This window comes from Varroa jacobsoni, unplaced genomic scaffold (assembly GCF_002532875.2).
Source record: "Varroa jacobsoni isolate VJ856 unplaced genomic scaffold, vjacob_1.0 scaffold_181, whole genome shotgun sequence".
In the NCBI taxonomy this organism is placed as follows: domain Eukaryota; kingdom Metazoa; phylum Arthropoda; class Arachnida; order Mesostigmata; family Varroidae; genus Varroa; species Varroa jacobsoni.
In genome coordinates this window covers 76,079-98,757 of record NW_019213083.1, presented here as the reverse complement: position 1 = coordinate 98,757, position 22,679 = coordinate 76,079, and the positions used below count along the sequence as shown (strand labels likewise).

The 22,679-nt window shown below is 39.4% G+C and overlaps 1 protein-coding gene across 2 annotated transcripts; it reads left to right on the top strand.

Annotated features, from left to right (window-relative positions):
* Window positions 1-178: 178 nt before the first annotated feature.
* On the top strand, window positions 179-17,661 carry l(3)76BDm (trafficking protein particle complex subunit 8 homolog l(3)76BDm). 2 transcript variants are annotated; one of them, XM_022853001.2, is made up of 17 exons: window positions 179-487; window positions 1,684-2,118; window positions 4,978-5,181; window positions 5,569-5,833; window positions 6,796-7,391; window positions 7,531-7,744; window positions 9,173-9,636; window positions 9,910-10,173; window positions 10,406-10,629; window positions 10,922-11,227; window positions 11,402-11,603; window positions 11,815-12,022; window positions 12,408-12,543; window positions 12,746-13,324; window positions 14,602-14,822; window positions 15,068-15,332; window positions 15,560-17,661. In XM_022853001.2, exons 2-17 carry the CDS (start codon window positions 1,977-1,979, stop codon window positions 15,707-15,709), a joined length of 4,440 nt encoding a protein of 1,479 aa, XP_022708736.1. In that variant the 5' UTR covers window positions 179-487; window positions 1,684-1,976; the 3' UTR covers window positions 15,710-17,661. The 2 variants fall into 2 exon arrangements, with proteins under 2 accessions (XP_022708736.1, XP_022708723.1); XM_022852988.2 differs by having other exon boundaries at window positions 179-2,118.
* Window positions 17,662-22,679: the final 5,018 nt, after the last annotated feature.

The following is a 22,679-nucleotide window of genomic DNA, read 5'->3' as shown; positions in this document are numbered from 1 at the left end:
TGTCGACGACGAGGACGACGCTGATGGCGCTGTCGTGCTGATAAAGTTGGACACTGCACTGTCGTCTGCTGCTAAAAACTGCTGCCGTGCTGATCTGTGTCTTATTTGCATATTATAGTAGCCTCCTCTCCAGCAGCAGCCGACGGGAAGTGGACGGTCGGAAGAAGGGTCCGCTGTTGCTGTTTGTCGACTGCTACGGTGTCATCATCTCCTACGCTGTGGGAAATGGCGATGCTGATAGCAAAGTTGAAATTGTTGTGGTAGTTGTTGTTGTTACTGTTGTTGTTGTTGTTCTTGTTGTCAGTATGCTGCCCAGCAATGCTGGTTGGTCAAGCACTAATCCAGTGTGGTCTTAACGGTCTGTCTATTCCTGTTGATGGTCGCTTCTCTTAATTTGTTGCCGACAATTGCTTTTAGCTGTTGACTTTAGTAACGATGCCACTGCTGCTGGGGCTGAAGCAGCAGCAGCAGCCCCAATATCGGAGAGGTGAGTAATGTTAAAGCTTGAGAGTTGACAAGGTGCCTCTACTACGGTCGTATATTACTCATTATCGTTCTATAATTGTCGTGGCTTACGTGCACAAGATTAAGGTAAAGCGAAAATAGGCAAAAAAGCAGATCCTATGACACTGTGTCATCTGCGCAAGGAATAAGGACGCGGAACGGACAGCACAGGACGGGCCGTCAGTATTTAATAGTGGTCAGATAGACGGACGAACAGCGTTCGCCAATTCGTGGCCCGTGTGGGCGAACGCTCAACAGCAACCCAGTGAGGAGTGCAATTGTTATCGAAAGGGTTGATAGACGTTGCAGCTTCTCTAGATGCGATTATTTCTTCCAAGACTTCCTGCTCCTGTGTGTCAGCTCTACTGGACAGCTTTCACTGAACGTGTAACAATAATAGTAGGTGCCGTCGAAGAGTGAGTCTTACTGGTGGAAGTAGAATGGGGTTGCCACATGGATAGTGTGCATGTTATTTCGCCATATTAGTCGCAACACACTTTACAACAACGGTACATTTAGTAAAAAAATTATCTGTGATCGTACTGATCAGGCACGACTTATTGCTGTTGAGGATGTATTAGCTCATGTGTTTGCAAAATTGAAAGCCAGCAGACAAGTGATCCTTAGTTCTTCGGTAGTAGAAAAAAAGAATTTAATTTGGTGGAACGGCAGCTAAAGAGCCGTTAAAAGCGCTAATGGGCTTACACCCCTGATATAACACTCGCACAGTTGAGTAATAATGCTTTAAAGAACATTTGGAGGATAACAAGAGGAGACAGTGAGTGTCCTTGATCTGTGGTAGAGTTTGCTATTACTATTATTATAAAAGATAACTATTTATTGTACTACGTGTCCGCAATTAACAATGGATAATGACGCGCACCCTCCCTTGACGACTAATTCGTAGTGACTCGGACTGACGGAAAAAGCAGCGGTGACAACGGGGGGGTACACGGACTGCAAAGTAGCTACTATTACAATTATAATAACGATACAATGGTACTTACGCAGAGACACATGTCTGCCTAAATCGTATCGACAGGATAATCATCATCAACATTAAAGTGAGAATTTCTGCGATATCAGATCAATGTCATCGTCATTTGCTAAAGTGGAGAAGTGAAGTTGGTGCTGCGTTCGAAATTCTTGTGTTAACGTTGTCGGTACTGTATTCTACAGCTGACCTGAATAAGAAATGGTTGACTGCTAGACAGACGAACCGATAAAGAATCGCTCACAGACGTTACCATCGTCGGCTAATCTCCGTCTGATACCGCTGTTCCATCAACTGGTTGCTGGTTCCATTGATGATAACGTCGTAGACTAGCCCGGCGTTTGATCTGGTCTCATAGTTGTCGAGTTTAGTGAACGTCACTGCTAGAAGGTCAGTGTGTCAGAAGGCCAAGAAGCAATACTGGACGAAACCAGCCGGAACCATCAAACAACGACAACCCCAGTAGCAGCGGTGGGAAATGGGTGACAGTTCCGCGTTTATCGAGAAAGTTTTCTCACCGTTTGTGGCCATTGCCGTTAGCGAAGACGCAGATGAACTCTGCGCTAAGAATGGACTCACTTTCAGTGAGCTCATACAGCCGTTCACAGACAATATTGAAGGTGAGTCAAGCAAATAGTCATGTATTCTGCTAATATCAAGAAGTAACCTATTGCTAACCTTTTGCAGAAACTTCAAAAGATTTTCTTTTGACCCATACGATAATCCAGAGTAATAGACACTTTGCACAAGCATAGATGCGTTCGAAATTTACAAGGAAGCGAATCTATTTCTTGGATATAAAGTACGTAGCAGACACGGAAACGAGAAAATATATTGTTTTTGTTATAGGGACATAAATTGTCAACGGCTGCAGTCAAGATCAACGGGGAAAAGTCATCGGTCAGTCACTTATTATAATAATATTACGAGTCTGTTGTGAGTAATTTATATAAGTAACATTCTCTAATGGAGTAAAGTTCCCATTGAGAAATTACTTTCATTGTAATGTGGCTGTTCGTATGACAACGTATACCCATGATGACTTCTCACGATAATTGGTTTTTCGTTGTTTTCGTGGCGTAGGGCAATGTGCAGATCTCAGGGGGTTAAAGTGAAGTTAACGTTGCTGAATGACTTATTGGGAAAGGTTTCAATAGTCTTAGTGGAGTTTAATCTTGAAAACAGCAGTTGGTGCCTACAGTTGTGTCCAGCAGAAACTCAGCCAACTATATATGTACCAATGTTTTATGAAGTACTTCACGATTAGAGGGATGACATTTCAGTGTTAGTGTTTAGTAAGGACCAGTTTATTTATTCCATTGTTTTAAAATTATTTTTATGTTTAAAGGTGAAGTTCTGACATTTTTACCTGCAATTGTTTACCTATATGAAATGATTGTGTGAATATCCGGCCCTTAACAATTCTAATGACGATTACAAAAACTATTACAGTTTCGCTAAATGCCAATTCAGCAACTAGAACCTCATACACCTTGTTCACTCAAATATATGTATTTTTGAGTAGAATATTCCTTTATATTCTGTATCTCCACTTCGAGCATTTTAAATTACTGGACGAAAATCATGGCGATTAGGTTGTATCTCGTAGGTCGACAAGGCGTATGTTATAATAAACGATTTGCTAATCGTTTTTATACAGTCTCTATGTCTTATTTAGCTGGTAAATTATATATTAACAAATGAATTGGCGCAACTAGGAAGACATAACATTATTTGCAAAGTATTATTGGCATGCCGGACTAAATTGTGACATTAATTTTCAGTATCACTCTTCTGTTTTACTGCAAACATTAGATATGCTAATATTAATAACCGAATTATATGGACTAATCGAATGCCAGAGGATCTAACACCCTAGATAAACGCTGTTTATTTGTTAGTCTTAAGGAGATTACATAAACGCCACCTCTTGCATCAATTGTATTTGACGGAACTGCCTCCGATGTTCAGGCATAAAACTGTATAATTCGGCAAAAGTGTATTCACCTTTGATGGTATATATTTAACAAAACTTTTATATATATATATATATATCCGTTCGTATAGCTCTTAAGTTACAACATTCATCGCCTTAAAAAGTTTAAGGGAATTAATCTGCAATAGCATTAGCGTACCGGGTTCCCGAGCGAGAGTTCTAAGGTGTAGAAATCTACATGATATTTATTACAGTCCCCCCATATCTATTACAAATACACTCCTCGCGCTTATAATCTGTGGTGCAGCCGTGGGACGCGAAATAAGTAATACGTGACGGTTTTGTCTGTTCCGGTTTCTTTCAACCGTTGTTGCGCATCGTTCCGGTGCTAAAAACTTTACCGTATTTCTGCGTATATCTATTCTTTCCTAGCTTCTGGGGAGGTCTCAAATGGCGGAAATTTAAAATGAGATTTCAGATCCTCGACGAGCAGCGGGGTGTTACCAAAAAAAGCTTAACTAGTGAGTTTTCTGCCGTACGATAAAGGCCCAAAGCACGTGTCAAGAAAAAGGTTTTCACTAGGTTGAGTAGTTCAAGATACCCTGAAATTAAAGTTGCTCCGTAAGCCGCTACCGACGTTGCTCTGAGATCGAATAGGCGTAGCGCTGTCATTGCGAAAAGACGACTTAGGATCGTGATCGCACAAGATGCGGTTAACGCTTTTTTGCATCTTTCCGTAATGTATGAAATGAGGTTGTTACTATTAAAGAAGATAAGCAACCTGAGAAACTGAGAGATCTGTTCATATACGGAAGGAAAATTTGACGAAAAACAGTGACGAAAACGGACTGGGATTTTGCCTCCTCTCCTAAATTTCACGGCCTCCATCTTATTTAGAGTGATATTAATGCCAATAAATTATTGTACTATGGGTCCTAGTCAGATTCTGCTGCATTTGATCTATTAGGCCCGTATATAGTTTGGTTTTTGCTTTTGCCAAAAAATTCTCTTGTTTCAGACTTATGAATACGTTCGTGGAGGTAGGCTAGCAATATTCGTTAAATTGACGGAACGCTAATGTTTGCGCTGATTGTGCTCCAGTTTTGTATATATTTTTTTTCTTCTATTTTTTAAGAACATGTTATAAGCATTGCAAGATTTATGTCTTTGCCGTTTCTCAACAGATAGCGGGATTAAGATCGATGTTCTCTAGATTAAGTTAAATCGGTGATGATTAAATTGCCTAATGTTCTTCGAACATTGTCGAATGTATTCTTGTATCTATATTATTTTTTACGCTGGGCAATTCCTTTATATTGGCCCATTCATTAGGGCTCGACGATCTTACTGGAGAGCTACATTTTACACGAACTATTATTTCAAGGCACGCTCCTTCTCTAAGGGTGTTGTGATGTTGGAACGTTTGCTTGAATTTTTAATTATTAGTTGCTGATATCAATCATTTACTTCACTAGGTATTTTAGTCTTTTCTGTTTAGAAAACTGACGAGAGGCCTTATTTTATTGCGTTTACATATTTCCAGTATCTTTAAAGGATCCCTCAGGAAACGTGTTGCCTCCGGTGAAGCTTAAACTAAACTTTTGTGATCTTACAACACCGTATCCACAAGGATCATTGGCCAAAAAACAGCTTTCAGAAGCCGTGCTTCGAAACCAGCCCAACATCGATGGACCGGGTCCGCGGAAGACGCTTATCACACATGGAATATATGAGGTCGATGTGTGTCGTAAGTATTTCCCGAATTGTGAAAATCTTCAATTCCTTTAAGAAAGAAATAGTTGTCATACGCGCGTGCTTATTTAGTGAATCCAAAGGATTTCTTTATTTGCACTGCCAATAGAAAGAGTATATTACAAGGAAGAAGAGGTCTACTGACTTTAGCGTTTAATTTATAAATGCAAATATCACATTGGAAAAAATAACATTACTGTTTTTGAGTTTTTTGTTTTTTCTATATAACGCTGAATGCTTTTAGCTATTCTGAAAAAAAATAGTCAACGAAAATGGGTAGTTGATGGACGTTGACTGTCGAAAGGTACTTCATTAGCGGCCAGATCTGAAATTACTTTCGCGAAAAGTGTAAGAACATTATTATTTTTGTGACGTTTTTCAGCGGTGACGCCATGGTATAATGCGTATCGAGACGCTTTCTTCAGATGCTTGGCACCTCAGGAACACGACTTTACTCGCCATTTTGTCGGATGCGTTTACGTTGTCAGTTCTGCCCATCAGGCACCACAACAGCAGCTAACGCAGCTCATACAAAACGTCAGCACCGTCCAGCTGAATCTATCCCATCATTCGAAATGGTTTTTTGGCCAGACAGGTCCTCAGTATTTCGTCCTCTTACACGATGGTGGTACGGGCGACAACACCATGTACGTATCAAACGGAGTCAGAAAATTAACACCGATTTGAGCTTTTTGACTGTGTGTCTAATGTGTCAACTCGAACGTAACGCATAAATCTGTGATGAGTAACGATTTTATTGAGCTATCTTACAAGCGTCCCGGTGACGTCTGAGGCGGTAGCAAGGTAGGTGTCACAAGCCAGGTGTGAATAAAGCATATGTGCGGATCATCTGCGGAACATCTGCGGAAAAAAAGTTTTCTCAACAAAAAATATATATCTACAGTGAGAAGATGGCGAGCAGTGCCAAAGGGTTACACATCTGGGGATTGCATGGCGCTCACCTATTGTCTCTGTAGTAGTATATAAATAGACTCTGAAAGCGGACGCAGCCAGGCACTCCAGGTCGGGGGCCTGTCAAGAGAAAATGCTTTCTCACCTACCTTAAGAGAACCGTGACATAAGTTTTCTGTTTAGATTTCTGTTATAGATCATTTAGTTTTTATCATTGTAGAACAGCTGTGTGTGATTATAAACATTGGGTTCTAGATGTTTATTAAAGGTTTTAAGTGTTGACACAGTCGCCATAGTGGTGCACTTGTACCGTGTTTCTCTATTACATTTACGATACGTGAGATAATATGCATTCGAAACCGGGCGTAGAAGTACCTCGTCTTGTGCGGACGGAAGCCAGTCGTCTCAAGCAATAGTTAATAACAGTATCAGGGGACATAATAAACGGAAAACATATCTTTAGGCTTGACAGAAATATTATACGGGCACAAGCATCTACAAAGAGTACAACTTCGTAGTCGAAAGTTGCTGTCTCTAATTTTAAAATGTATTTTCAGTTTATTTTCCAATCAACTATTTATTGACGCTGACAGCGGTTTTCAGACATAGGTTGAAATTTCCAATCGAAAATGAATTATAACTATTTGGAATTGTTTTTATTTACTACAGCTATGCGAAACCGTGTGTACATTTATAGGGCCGAGGCGACGTTTCTGTCAATGAAGAATATTCACGGTTCAGCCAACTGTCATATGCTAACTATCAATTCTGTATCACCGTCAAACCCTCCTCCGGCAGGGGGAGCTGATATTTGGTCACCATTGATAGATTTGACTGCGCCAACGACACCCAATGGTGAGCAGCATAATGGCTGTTCAACGCTGTTACCACCTAAAGTCGAGAGTAACGGCGGCCTCGAAATGGTTGAACGTGAGCACCCACTCGACCCACTTGGGCCTTTGTCCGCCAGCAGTCCTACTATGGATGAACCTACATCACCAATCGCGCCGAAAAGGCGTGGAGCATGGCTCACCACAACAGATCGGGAGAACGTGAAGACGTTTGTCTCAGATTTTGCCACCCAGTGCCTAGCCCCTCAAATTGAACAACATTTGAAGAACCTCGCGGATCAGGTGGCCAATAAAAAAGGACTTCATCGTCAGATTGCTGTTGCGGCTAAGAGTTTCTTTGCAGGCCGAGGCAAGGGAAATATTCTCGCCAGCAATAACCCGAATGTTGTCAACTCAGTGATATACAGCCAGCAGGCACCCGAATTAGTGGTTCGAAAACTGGGTGAGTGGTTAAATGATTCTTTTTTGTCGGTCACGCAATACATAGATGGAAAAGTGTGTAGTTGTGTGTCCTGTAAATGTGACTAGAGCATGTATTGAATTAAACTACTATGTTTTGTTTGTCTATCTGCGAAATTTAGGTGATCTAGCATTTTTGTTTCATCAATACGAAACAGCATATCAAGCTTACCATGCAGCAAAACGCGATTTTCACGGCGATCAAGCGTGGCTCTATTGTGCTGGCGCCGAAGAAATGGCCGCACTAAGTGTGTTTATGCTGGGAAAAGATGGACCCCGTTCATATCCTCACCATTATTTTAAAAATGCAATCAATGCGTACCTCAACGTCTGCAAGTACGATTACAATTATGATTTAAAATATTTAACTATGATGTACTGTCAGTAGGAATTTTTAAGCCAACATATTATTGTATTTGCTATTAAGATTGTTTTTTACTTTTCTATCCCCATACAATCTATCATCTTTAATTTTACTTTATTTATGGTACTCAATATAATTCATTAGGATGGTGCTTAGTTAAACATAATGCTTATGCACGTTCAATTAGAAATAGATGCGTTAAGCGTGAATTTAATTCTAAATTCCTTTTTTGCTAACCTTCCAAATAAATATACAACTACACTGCGGCATTCAGTATGAAATGTGAATTAATAATTTTTTTTCGCAAAAATTATTCTTTTACGTTCGATCGGAGTATTCACCGTTACTATTTTTAACCTCCTGCCATTTGTATAGTAACTTATTTACTGTGTAAAAATTTAAGATACGGGAGAATATAAAGTTTTACGTAGGAACTTGAACATTTTTCCTGCGAAGGAACTGTTGAGATTTAAAAAAAACTATGAAGATGCTGAAAAAATGGCAGAGAGTTTTAACAAATGGTAGAAAAAAGGAAGCAATGCCTTGTAAGTACAAAGGGTATTAAAAGCTTCCAAAACCCTGATTCCTGCAACGTGAGGCCGAACGTTGTCGTGTACCTCCAGCGGCCTAGCTCTCTTCACAAATCCCGGCTGTTTAATGCATTGTTTGCTTCTCTGATTGTTAGCAGTGCACTCCAATCGTCATTGACTCATCAAGCTGTAATAGGTTTCATTTGCACTAGGCCATCGAAGATAGACCACAAGCATTTGCAGCTCTACACTTGCTTTTTAAAATTATGCTCCGCCAGCTCATTTGTATTCGTCCTTGAAAAAAAACTGTAGATATCAAAGAGGAATATCATCTATTTTTTTTTTTACAACAAATCGTAGTTCGATACAAGAATAGGTTATTGTTTAACTGACAGAAGCGTTTCTACGTCTCAATTTTTTTTTATCTTTGCCTGAATTAAACGGCATCCATTATTATTTCATTGCTTTACCTTAATTTCAGCTAGCTGAATAAATAAGGTATTTTCGCATAGACCAAATCTAAATTCCAACACGCGTAAACCTTAAGATACTCGATTTTTATTATAATCCCCAATGCTTCCACAAGGCTCATTGTCGGGACCTAAATATCCTTCTTTTTTCAACGTCAATGCAACTTGTTTGCTAGAAGCCCGAGTGACAGTATCCGAGTAAATAGTTCCACATCCCAAAAAGTGAAATATAACTAAAAAAAAAAATACCCAAAATCTAGCACCGGTGTGTAATGTGGCAGTTTTAAAATATGAGATTAACGTTTACGGCACCTCATGTTAAACGGCCTGATTAAAATACATGGTCCTTAATTGGAAGCTAATTTTTTTCTACTGGTTTGTGGTATGTCTCGTCATGCAGAATGCCTCAGCTGGCGACTCGGGCGACTCTTCTTCATGCGGAATGTTTACGGTCCCTGGGAGAGTATGAAAAGTTGGCTGAACAACTTATCCATTTAATCTCTGAGGATTCGGACCTTCGTTCAGCGTTGCTCCTTGAGCAAGCTGCCTACTGCTATCTGTCGATGCAGCCAATGCAATTACGAAAGTACGCATTTCATCTGGTGTTGGCTGGATATCGCTTTTCCAAGGCGGGCATGCGAAAACACAGCCTTAGAGCCTATCGGGAGTCCGAACAGGTGTTCCGGAGGCGAGGATGGAGCTTTGCCGAAGATCATATTCTTTATATGACCGGACGTCAATGCGCCACGCTCGGGAAGCTCGATAATGCATTCCAGGCATTTCACGGTCTACTCGATAAAACAAGTCAACAGAGCGCTACGCAGCAAAGCGTATTCGTCAAAGATTACTTTGCAACAATAAAAGGTAGGCTTTGTCTTGCTTTATCTGTCTTACAGTACTGGTGTTCTGTAACGCAAAGTACTAAATAAATCAAGCTGCTTGCCTTAAACTGAAACCGTCATTTACATAAAATTATTGAGGAACAAGCATGGCGAATCAACATAAAAAGAGAATTCTTGCGACGGGTGAAATGATCGTTTTAGGATGGCCAGCATCCTAGTCCTAAAGAACGCATGGTCCTTTCTTTTAGAACGACAAGTATGCTTTTAATTGCGTGGCGTTTTTTTCGTAATTCAGCATTAGACTTGCGAGAATATGAGATGCCGATCCCGAAAATCGATATGACTTCGGTGAGGACGATCTTGGGCCACAAGCCACAAGCGATGGAGAACTCACATGGGCGGGAGCGGTATGCAAATTGTGAAGACTGGCAGAAATTGGAAGAATGTTGCTATTTACGAGCCACCAATCAGAAGTCTGTACCACCGAATTATCGGAATACGGTTGATGTTATGGACAACTCGACGCCGAATACCAGGCCCGCCATTGTTGCACAAAATGGTTGGTAGTGGAAGCTTATATCACAATCTTCCATCGTGCGCATTAAATTGAACTATGTAGCAATTGAAAAAAATTGGACGCACTGCGAAGGCTAAGTGCGACTGGATACTTTTGACGTTAGCAGAAGTATTGTTAGTTAAACGTTTGAATGGGTCGAACAAACTTTGCCTTAATTTGTTCCATTACGTCGTTTATAACGTTGAATTACGTTATTTGCTCTTCATGATTGCAGAACCCGTCACGGTTGAGTTGGAATTGACGAACCCGCTACAGATCGGCCTTAGTCTTCAGCAAGTTCATCTTTGTTGGGAAATGGAACCCGGAGATGAAAGTTCAGGCGAACGTGTAAGCAATCACCCGTCGCTCAAACTACAAAAGGACATGCATCAGCCGCATAACTATGTCGAAACCTGTGCTCTGGAATTCGTCAGTCTCGAAGCTAAACAAACCATTGTGGTACGTTGAGTATTACTATGCAGCAATGTTCGCATGTATCGTAAACTTCAGTTTGTCATAGTACGACTTGTCGAACAGCATCGTCTGTTGCGACTCGTACAAAGCTATTTATTCGGGTGGATAATCCGACCATGTAGGCATGTACATATTTAAGAGTTGATTCTAAAATAAGTTAAGTCAGTTTGGCAACAGTAAGTTATAATTTCAATGGCTAAGAGTTTCTAACGCACAGGCCATCATTGGTAATTCAGAACGCTTGTCCGAGACGAGACTTTCGCGCTGTCCATTTCAGATAAAACTGAGCTTGATCCCCAAATGTATGGGTCGTCTGAAGATTATTGGTGTATCCTATTTGATATCACTTCTGGTCATTTCGCCGTCGCCTTCAACTAATTCATTATCGTCTGATTCGGTGATGATATCACCATTGACGCCGCTCACTCCTTTGGCTGAGAATCAGGGCTCACCGGTTTGGGGTTACCAGACGCTTACAGTCAAAGGTTATAAATTGCATGCCAAGAAAGTGAAGAACAACGAATGGTATGCCAAGGATTATAGGCTACAGCCTACCGTTGGTCCTCCTATGCCGTACTTAAAGGTAAAATCAGAGCTTTTGATCTTATCTCACCAAACTTGCTAATCATTCTGCGCTATTTTCCTCTTAAATTATATACCTTCTTGTTGTCACCAAGTGTATTAACTAACTATGGATTAATTTTTAATGTTTTTTTTCAATTTATTTATCTAAAATTAAATTAATCTGACATTATAGGCGGACTTTGATACCTTTCCGAAACAAATGTTATGTGGAGAGGTGCAGCGGTTGAATTTGCGCCTAACCAATAGGGCAGCATTTGGCCTTGTCAGACTATTAATGGCAGCGAGAAACCCCAGAGAGGTGACTTTCGGTGTCATCGGCTTAAAGGCACTACCCCCAAATAACAGCACATATAAGGAAATGCCAGCTAACAGTGGTGAGCTAGATGTAATTATTCAGCTTCTAATAATTATAATAATAATAACATGTTAACTGAGAGCCACAGTTGTTGCTTGCAAATTCAGATACCTTTTCATATCCACACATACAGCTTTAGGCCTCATACTACGGCAGAATCAAGTTTTGACCTGAATGTATCTTTTGAAGTACTAATCTAATACCTAAATTTCTATGTTGATTAATTTTAGGCGATTTAGCGTGTAACAGTGCATCATTATGTGAGGTGGTGAAAACGCATTATGTAATGTCAATTCCTGGCGTAGACTCAATAGAGGCTGGGACCACAGTTAGCGTTCCTTTCTGGATCCGGGGGCCAGATGTACCCGGAGAGCACCAACTTGCACTGCTATTCTACTATGAAGCAGTTGGGTCGTGTCAGGGCGGTGCGAAGATTCAGTAAGTTTGAATTTCGAATAGGATTCTAACAAGTGGATCACAGCTTCATTTAACGAACATGTCTGTATTAGCTTGTTCAGTGAGACCGCCAATTATTTGTTAACAATGTCGATTGTTCATTTTGTCTCAATAAAATTTTATAAAAATCTTAATAATATTTTTAAAGTAATTGTCAAAGTAGTAGTTTTATAGTGGCAGTTGTCGCTTCCGTTCTTATCCATATGTTTTCTATGAATACTGTCGAAGTAATTATTTTTCCTATGATTATCTCTTGTAATGTCTGTCTGTTTTAGAATATCTTAATTGTGCAATTCAATCGCTTAATGAAAGCTAATCAAAGTTACTTTTGAGATTCGACTTGCCGTTATTGATTGATTTTCATAAGGCATCGGGTGACCAAGTTCAGTGCCAAAATTTCGACGATTTCTTCGCTCATCGTGCATGCCAGTGCCGAACCAAGCATTAAGGCAGACGATATCGGTTCGATATTACTTTCGGTGCACGCGAAAAACTCTAGTGAGGTAAAATTTTAATAAAACAGCTTGTATTTATGGATAAATTTGCGTCGGCCTTACCGTGAGATATTTATTTAGACTATGTGCGTTCATCCCCTTGCCATTCAAATTCATGACCCGTTATCTGTTTTGATGAAGCATATCGCCTACTTTATTTTAGGTTGGCTGATTTCTGTTTTTGATCTGTGTGTGTGTATGTATGTTGCAGTTGCAAGGCTCGGATTCGGTTGACCTGTCATTGCTACAGGTGTCTCTTATGTCGGAGATGCATTCAATCGCTAAACAGATGGATGTGCCTCCGCGCACTCCGTCCCATTCAGTGTCCGTGACGACGATTCGACCCAGGGAAGTGAAAGATATCGCGCTAAAACTTTCGAATAACAAACTCGAAATAGTAGATAATCAAAGTGGCGAGTCTCATATGGATGGACGACTAAAAGGCTCAGACAATGAGGAAGACACAAAAGACAGCGGTCTATTTAGTGAACGAACAAAACAGCAAAAGCCGATGAAAAAGATGATCAGTCAATGGCCTCTGTCGATAGTGAGGGTAGAAAGCAGCGGTACTCCTTGTGCAGACTTCATGATGGCCAGAGCCTCTAAACTGGGTGAGCTGAAGGACGAAAATGTTCCCCTAACTAACAAAGAGTTCCTTGATATGGAAGTGGCTAAGCTAAAAGGAATGAAAGCTAAAGAGCGGGATCCGCTTGATGTAACCGTAGCCATTATATGGAAAGCTGCTGTTGAACGAGATGGACTTATGAAGGTCGTTATGGGTCAACACCAGGTACGAATAATATGCATACCGTAGAATGGTCACACGCGTTAATGCTGGCACACATTTAAAACTGCTTCACAAAAAACATTTTCACATTTCCATTTCAAAATTCATTTCAACATTTCATTTCAAAACATTTTCACGAATATCTCATAATATGGAAAATTTAAGACATATATACACAGGGTTGTTGAAGCATCTGCTAAAATAGAGAATAGGGAAAAAGTGGCAGAAAATATACGAATTATTGTAACAAAAAGCGAATTAAATTGCACAACAAATTTTTAACGGGGGACTTACAAAATCTTTAAGCGTACTACTGGATATTCTAAACTTTGTCAATAATGTAACGGTTTGAATGACCGTAGTCATTGTTGCAGTTGTCGTATTTTAAGGCTATACTAGTGCTAAAAGATTATAGCAGAGTATAATAGCAATGTCTTTGGAATAAGTGTTGCACGGTTAAATCTGGTCTTCACTAAAACTATTTTAACTAATTTTAATAATTGCTTTTGTTACTTGCATAGCTGTAAACTGTATATAAATATACAAACATCTATATTTTCATGCTTGTTTATAAAACTTAACTCTCTCTCTTTAAAGCACTCAATTCTGTATTAAAGCGTCAAACATATATGAAAAATGTCGTTTGAGACATTTTGATAGATTTTCGATTCTTTTGAATCTAAACCCTATTAAGGACCTTCCGGCGTCCTCCATATAGTCTCCTCGGATTCTTCAAAGGCCGCGCGAGAACATGTAATAATGTAAACCGTCTACTTTGGCCAAAAAGAAAGTTTTTAATTTTTGTGGGGGCTCGTTCAGCGCAGAAAGATTAGATAATTCCTAATAATCACTTGAGTTCCAAAAACAACACGCTGTCGTCTGCCATGATGTGTTATTTACTTTCTTCTAGAGATAATTGCCTTTCGCTCGTTACTAGGAATAGCAAATAAACATACACCTGTTATGATAAACAGCCCGCCTTAATTTTTATTTGTATATGCACATATATAGATCTGGGCTATTGAGTACATTGTGTAGAGGAAAATTTAGGCTGCTGAAAATTTAGATCCTCGTCAGTAATGTAATAAACTTCCCTACAGGTCCTACTGCTGCTGCAATCCGCCATTTAATGCCAGAAGAGCCATATGATTCCGATATTATTGTTATTTATCTGTCTTGGATGCTTCGTATCGATGAGCTGCATGGTTTTATAGCTATCTGATTACATCTGTGGTACATAGTTTGACTTGTTAAAACTAACTTTGCTCAAAATAAATTAGGTGAATATACGCGATTTGCACGTGACTTACACATCAATTCCCCATACGCTTCACGGCTCTGGCGTGGGCCTAATGAAAAAAACTTCCGTTCCACCCATTGGAGGTCCGCTACTGCCTCTTGGCGGGCACGCGGCTCTGGCCGGGCTTGGAGAAGCATCGCGGCTCATCCAAGTTAGCCTTCTGCATGAGCATTACGTGCAGCATGACTTCAGCAAGCAACAGTGAGTTAATTGAATCAGTTATCATATTACCTAAATGAACTCATTATAATGAACCTGCGAACCATTGTACATACATGATCTTGCCCGTGTACGCTCATTTCATATAGATAGATGTACATCATTCTAACTCAAATCCAAATATGTAATTCGATGACTCTCTTTCCACCGCCTTAGTACTTGATCCTAAGAATCGTCGACGATTATTGAACGAGTGTAGCGCTGCTTGTGTTGTCTGTCTATGATAGGTTCCTTGCCCTTGACGTAACACTGATATTACATAACCCGTCCGTGGTATTGCCACTTACGGTGACCGTGGCTTGCATGAACTCACTTGCACCTGCCTCGGCGGCTTCTGGATCAGCAAGCGGGCCTCCATTGGCATTTGAATGCCCACCGACGACTCACGAGCAAATGGTCACCGATGATATTGGCGGTTTCGTATGGACTCGACAAGTTCGATATCTACGAACGCTCCCGCCAGCTCACGTTGAACGGCTTCCTCTGCAAGCTGTATGTACGGTAACTTTGATATAATGTTAAAATTAAAAGAAAGACGTAATGATAAGGCGACAAGCATATTTCTCTGTAGAGACACCTCAAACGAAATGTAAAATATCGCGCCAAGCATTCGACGATTTACTTGTGGACTAACAGAGTTTTGTGCTTCCAATGTTTTGACCTCGAAAAACGTGGAATAAATGTGTTTCTTTTGTATAAATATTATTCCTTCGTTACAGCTGTTTCTTTCGACGGGAACCTACAACCTCTCGTCCGGTGTACAGGTGTCTATTCAATGCGGCGACTTGACCAAGTCCGTCTCACCATGCCAGAGCCTCATTATTGTCGACAAATCCACCTGTAAAAGCTCTATCACAACTTTCCACTAATAACTATCAATACGCGTTTTGAAACACTTTGTTGGATCCGTAAAAGTTTTTGAAAAAAGGAAAAGGTGTGACTGAATCAAGACACGCCCTTAGTAAATGTTTAAGGGTTAGAGGGATTCGAAAGAGATCGTACAGGTAAAGTCTCGTTACCTCGTCTATTTCTGATTAGCCTTAGTGTCGCTGTTAGATATGTAGAATTAGGTAAAATAAATACAGTAGTATTATAACAGTAATCGCAACTATACCTTGGGGTCAGCTCTCTAATCAAGCGTGAATGTAAAATAGCGGGAACAAAAATGCTCTTTTCGAAGAAAGAAGTTCTTGAGTATCTTTTCCATTCACCCATTGAACGTACTGCTAAGTTCGGCGAGATGGCCGATATCAGCGAGAACGCTTGTAGGGCCGGACTTCAGGGATTACCAGGCTGGTCCTGGAACAGAAAGGTACTGTTTAGGAGGGAAAAATTCCCACGAGCCAAGTTTAGTAAAACTAGCGAACTGTCAGTAACTGATAAACGCAAGATAAAAATGATATGTTAGTGGCCTTAGCGCCGACAGCAGCGGGGCCCGCTAATATCATTAACAAGCCGTGTAAACTTAATACATAACGGAAGTACATGTCGTCGTTTTCAACAACCTATGCGAACAATGTATTACACTATACACACCTGCATTTCATAAAGTTAATATTTCAACAGAGGAAACAGAGTGAAAATGCTGGGATTCTGAATTCATTGATTACCAACAAGCAAGGAGATGACGCATGCTGCTAATAACAATTTGCGATTGGAACGATTTCTGTATCTGGTAAGCATAGAAAAGTGTTGGTCTTTTAAAATAATATGGAAAAATACGTGTGTGATCAACGTAGGTGATAATCAGATGCACGGTGAACAACTATAAGTTAAAACCTTATTTCTCCTCCAAACCGTTACAATATTTTCTATGTATTTATATCATCAGACATATATCAAAATTGAATGTGTTAAACCCACCACTGTGTGTAAATGACTTCCTGTTCACTCCAGATGGGGCGGGGGTACATGATACATCATAAATTGATAAAACAGAAAAAGCTCTTTTACGTGCTTCTTATTTATTAAGTTTCTGTAATACTACTTAGCATGCACTAGAAATTTGAATGATTAGAACTATTATGTTTGTGAACCAAGTTAAGCAATGTTGTGCATTTATGTAGCTTCGACATATATATATATATATATATATATATATATATATATGAGTTACCGGATGCCCTTCACATTGAAGACCATTGAGCGATAATCTTCCGCATGACAAGCTGTCATTTCATTGTGAGATGATGTTGGCACGACAAAAGGGTAGAAAAAGGAGAAACTCATAATAGTTTGAATGTTTCAACACAACTATTCACCGGGCATCATTTAGATGACGTGCACGACATAATACAATGACGTGCTTTTTAACAAATACAAAATGTAGTTAGACCATAATACGTAAGGTGGATAGACCATCTTATGCGTCCACAATGCCGAGCAAGTAAGAACATTCTGATCAATCACATGATACAACTAATCTTTATCAGTCTAATAAATTACTCTAGAGCGTCAACACAAAGACAAGTACAATCGTCGGTCGTTTTTCGATGACACTTACAATAAGTGGAGGCTCTGACAAAAGTGTTGAGAACTTCTAAGCCTGAAATGAACGAAGAATCTAGTCGAGAAAGTGATAGAATAGAGATACATGAAATAGTACAGCGTATATGATATTAAATAAATTACATGCAGAAAAACAGCCCACATTACGCACAGAGAAACACAGAAAGCTGACTGTACCGTAAAGAACAGACATGCAGATAGATCCCGTAATGAATGGGAATAGGATCCCTTAAAGTTTTGTTATCATCATTATTTCCTAGAACAGAGTCTAATAGAAAAATAAAAATCTACCGTATGGAAGGTTGAAATTGTATTAGATTGTGTCTTTATTGAATCTCGAATCTTGCTATCGGGTTTCGGATCGGAATAATTAGCAATATATGTTAGTAATTCTAAACGACTACGGACCAAATTTACCCAAACATCTCCCAATATGACTAATCGATTTGCCGAATGTGTTGTTCCATTGCTTTGTGACTCGTTCATTGGGCTAGCAATAAAAAAGCCTATCACCCTCCTGTCGTTTATTGAAGTCCTAAATAACAACTTCCTTTCAGTTGCTATGCCGCACATTTGTTCATAAGTAATATCCTTGAGCGCCTTTATTAACACTCCACTAATCATTGAGAATTCGGTGGTCGATGCCATTTTCGGTGTCGTAGTGCAGTAGACCATTAAAGTTGCATTTCGAATTACTAAAGATGTTCTTATAGTAGTACATGAGTGCCTGCACTAGACGGTCGATGGCAACGTTGACAACTATACCAACAACGTTTTGTCAAGACCCGAGGCATACAACATAAAGTATCATTTCATCCCACTCTATTATAATGTTTACTTTAAAAAGAGAAACATTTGTCTTTTTTATTACATGGTTCAAAGAAGCCGTATTACTTGTTGTATAATGGACAGGAAAGATGCTTAATTCCCTATCCTCATATCAGCTCCATTTCGTAAGTGTACTTAAGATACCCTGTGTTCTCTCCGCTCGATCATAGCTCTGTACGTTTTCGCGGACACCAAACCCTCGTTGGCCTCAGCGGAGAACTGTTAACGCACGAGGGTCTTTATAGCCTGTAAAATCAGTGATGACCTTTACTTTTTTTTTATTACTAGTGGTTTATAAGGGAAAAAGTAAATATTTAGCTAATATTTTGTTCTGTTATTACCCAACAACGTATTTCGCTTATACATACAAATACATAGTTACTGAAGATCAGATTTTTTCGGTGCGCAATTTCTTCAGGGCTATCGTAGTTTTGTTATAGGCATTTAGAAATAGCTCAAATGTCTTGTTATATACCACGACCGCGCAATCTTTCAATTTGTTTGCGAAGGTTGTCTGAAATCGGTGTGTTATTCTGCGCAGAGGCCTAAGATTTGACCGCTGCTAATCCTGATATAACTAACAAAATCGCTAATGTGGCGTTAACTGAAATAACATTTGGCAGTGGCGTTTCATGATTAAACATAAACGTGCAGACAAGTGTTAAGAAATACATGATACCGTGAAGTGTATGAGGACTTATTCAAAGCAAGACTTGAATCTAAGTATACTAGTAGTTCAAGTTCCAAAAGTTCTTTTCGTGTACAAGTGAAGGTGATAGTAGTTGCGTTTCTCGATGCTTGCTACCACATTAGAGGGCGCGAAAATTTGAACGACTGGTTGCAGCCGAAGGCATCTCATATTAACGGGAGATTTGTCTATGAACTTTCAAATTGAACTCAGTGGTCTTGGTAAAAGAGAATTACCATTTCGAGTGGGGCGTAATTTACATAAAATAAATCTATTTTCTAGAAAATAGACAAAATGATTTCTAGATTTTCTCAAACATTCACATACATTACTAATTGTATATAGTATTAATAGTAGAAACATGATAACGAATTGGGCCGATATATATTGACTTGAGGCACTCAGATATAAGCTATTGCTATCATAGTTGTTACCGAACGCCAAACATGCGCTGGCTTTTTGTCGTTTTCCGTTGCGCTTGCCTGTATAGGATGCGTGTTATTTTACTGAGTGTTTTGCCGAGTTTATACACAGAACACGTGCTCAGTAGACACGAAAGAAAATTCCCTAATTATCCAACAACACGGGCTCTCACTTGTTTTGGGCAGCATTCTTAGAAATACTGCAGTTGATCATGCTCATGTGACTGTGGAATATCTGTTTTTTCATGTAACAACCCAAGTGTGTCTAATAATATATTGTTTGAGTTGAGAACCTGCTTTCTGTATATTATTTTTTCGATTTACATCACTTGTTAACAATGCCACCATGCGTTATAAAATATTGTTTGGAATTTTGTTGATGCTCAAATTTAACAGAGGTATCGCGCATGTTCAGATGCCGATGTCGAACGTGTGTCTTAATTTTCGTGTGTTTTAATGTGCAGTAATTTGGTTCCGAGCATTTCCTTCAAAATTTTCAGTGTATGACATGGTCACAGTGTTTCGTACAAAAAAAACATCGAGCTATACGAATCACTGCTGATAGCATCCATTGCAAGAACGAGTTATTCACGGCAGCGCAAACTGAACGACGATAAGACTCGTGTAATGCACGCTCAAAATAAACTAATTCTAGACAATTCTCTTTTCTCTTGTTATACTTAAGGTTAAATTTTATGACATGGGTTTTGAGGAATCTCATGATCTCGAACTTACAAAAAGCGTACTATCTGTGCTCTGTTTCGTTCAGAACATTACGTGGCTACAGCAACGCGTTTTTCTTTTTCCCACATCTTTTATGCTTTGGGATTCTTAATGCCCATCCTTAAAACGATTACAACTACTGCTTTTTTGCTGAAGGCCTCCCTGCCCATTGTTTTTATCACCCTTCGATGAATTCTATCAGTGGCCTCACTTTTGAGAAGAGACAGAACTTGACCACTGAGTGTTGATGTTCAGCACTAGATGACTATGAAACTCAATCAATTTGTAGTCGTAAATATACAACAACTTGATGACTTTTAGTGCCAATTTTACCTTAGAAATTATTCGAATTTTTACGATCTTTTCTGATCAGAAGCATACGCTAAATATTTTACTGTTCTACACAGAATGTAATTTAATTAAGAAGAAAAGAAATTATAATAACTGTAAGTTATGATTCTGACTAGAGTGCGACCCTACGGGGCGCAGGATATCGCCACAGAAACGATAATCAACATTTTTAGTTCTGAATAATCAGAGTCCATTTTACGTACAGATTAGGCTGTTGAGATCAGATTGGTAAACGCTCTAGCGCACGTAGAAGGACTGGTACGTTTGCTGCCAAAGTGAAAGTTTTCTTGCTATTTATTCAGAGTAGCGGCTGCTGTGGCTCGAATAATCATCACCGTGTGGTTATGACATGATGTATGCAAGGGTGAAACTGTTTCTGGACAAAAAATTAAAATAACTTACCGTATACATGAATTAGCATGACAGAGGACATATGATCGTTTGGATTTTTGCGCGCTCCAGTATTTAAAAATGCTAAGGCTTTAACCTATTTCTCTTTATCGTAAAGATACCATTATACACTTATGATTTGTTTCATATTTCTTATCAAACAATGAGAAGCAAACGTTTTGATTAGCGTTTTCTAAAAAGAAACATCTTCGAACTGGAAATATACGTTTGAGATTTTTTTCACTTTCCGAAGGTGGTATTCTTACGCGTACAGACCGTTGCACTTATGCCCAAAGAACCACCAAACAATATCCTTCCTTCTAAATTTTCGGTAACCCGTTATCCGATCCCATTGACCGTAAATGGAACTCAGTTCTATCGTTAAAATAGAAGCTCGTCATTGATAACACTTCTATGTGTTTCACATATTCATGTCCAATCGGGCACTTAAGTTGTTTGCTCAAGGTTACCGTACTCGAATCTCATCCCCAAAAATAATTAAGGAGGGTTTATAATTATTTTCAATATAGGCTTATTTAAATCAAAGGGTCAGGCTTCATTTACCAGACCTGTCTAATACTAAGGGACGCTTCAAATCCAGTTTCTTGATTAACATTAAGATAGGTGGGGATGGCGGCGGAAATGCAAGAACTTACAGGGCAATTAGGGCAGCGACGATGCCCTCAACGCCAACATCCCATCCGGATTCTCCGAAGCCCCAACCGCCGAAGGTTCCGGCAAAGGCAACTGCCACGAGAGCGATAACTTACTTTTTCCTAATAAAATGAAAATTGCTGATATAATAAAAGAAATACAATAGAAGAGTGTTCTAGATTCGCTTTAATATAGGCATAAGTATAAAGATTTGATACTCTACCTACATGTGCTTCTAATGAGTTTTCGAACACGAATCTTAATAAACGTTTTAGAAGACGTTTATCAACTTTTTAGTCTGTGACACAAAAATAATTTGAGAGTTGGAGAATCCCTAGTCTACTTCTTTATAAGTCTTACTTCTACTATCTTCTACTATCCTTCTGTTCTAACAAGTGTAAGATAAGCAATGTCAAATGGTTTTTTTTTCTCAAACAACGCATTTTAGTCCCAGCCTGCATGTTGTCATTTAAGGCGGAACATGGTCAATATATTTAAATAAGAAGCGGAAGCCAGGCGACTGCAATGAAAGATTGCTAGAACTTGCTGTTACGCTTGTTGATTATCTGGAGGTTGAAATAGATATTTTCTAAACGCTCATTTTACACTTTATATCAACCTTCGTTAGGCAACAGGGAGGCCGCGACGCCAAAGTCATGCAAAAATCTTTGCATGAAACAGTAACGTAGCTTTTTTTTTGTTTACTATCATAATTAAAACAACCTGTCGTCGTTACAGAAAATATAGGTGATAATTCGGCTCTCTGATGGAAGCCCGATGTTGTAGGCGTATATTTTTACATCCTCACAGTGGTGATAATAGTGATATTTTCATTTCGTTACATAGTTGCATACATACGATAATACGTTTTGACGGAAGCCACTGGCTTGAACCATTTGGGGCAGGGGGGGGGGGAGTGGTAGGCCCCCCCGCGGTTAGTACGGTGTATTGTCTCTAGCCCTCTACATTGCGCATTATTTTGTCTGTGTAAAAATTGCATCAGACGCTTCTAGATGCCGTTGATACTATTCGACCAACAGATACTATAGAACAGCGGATGGCCGTGCACAAACGGATTTTCGTTAAAGAACCTTCGTTAAAAATGCACTATATATGATATATGTATACATATCAGACCGATAATACTCAGATGGTGGCTAGTTGTTCTATAGTTAAATATGTAATATTATTATGGGGTCTGGGTACGCCAGTGGAATTCTGAATATCTCAGAATAATCTAATGTCGTTGCTAGCAGAGGCTGAGTCAGTTCTTCG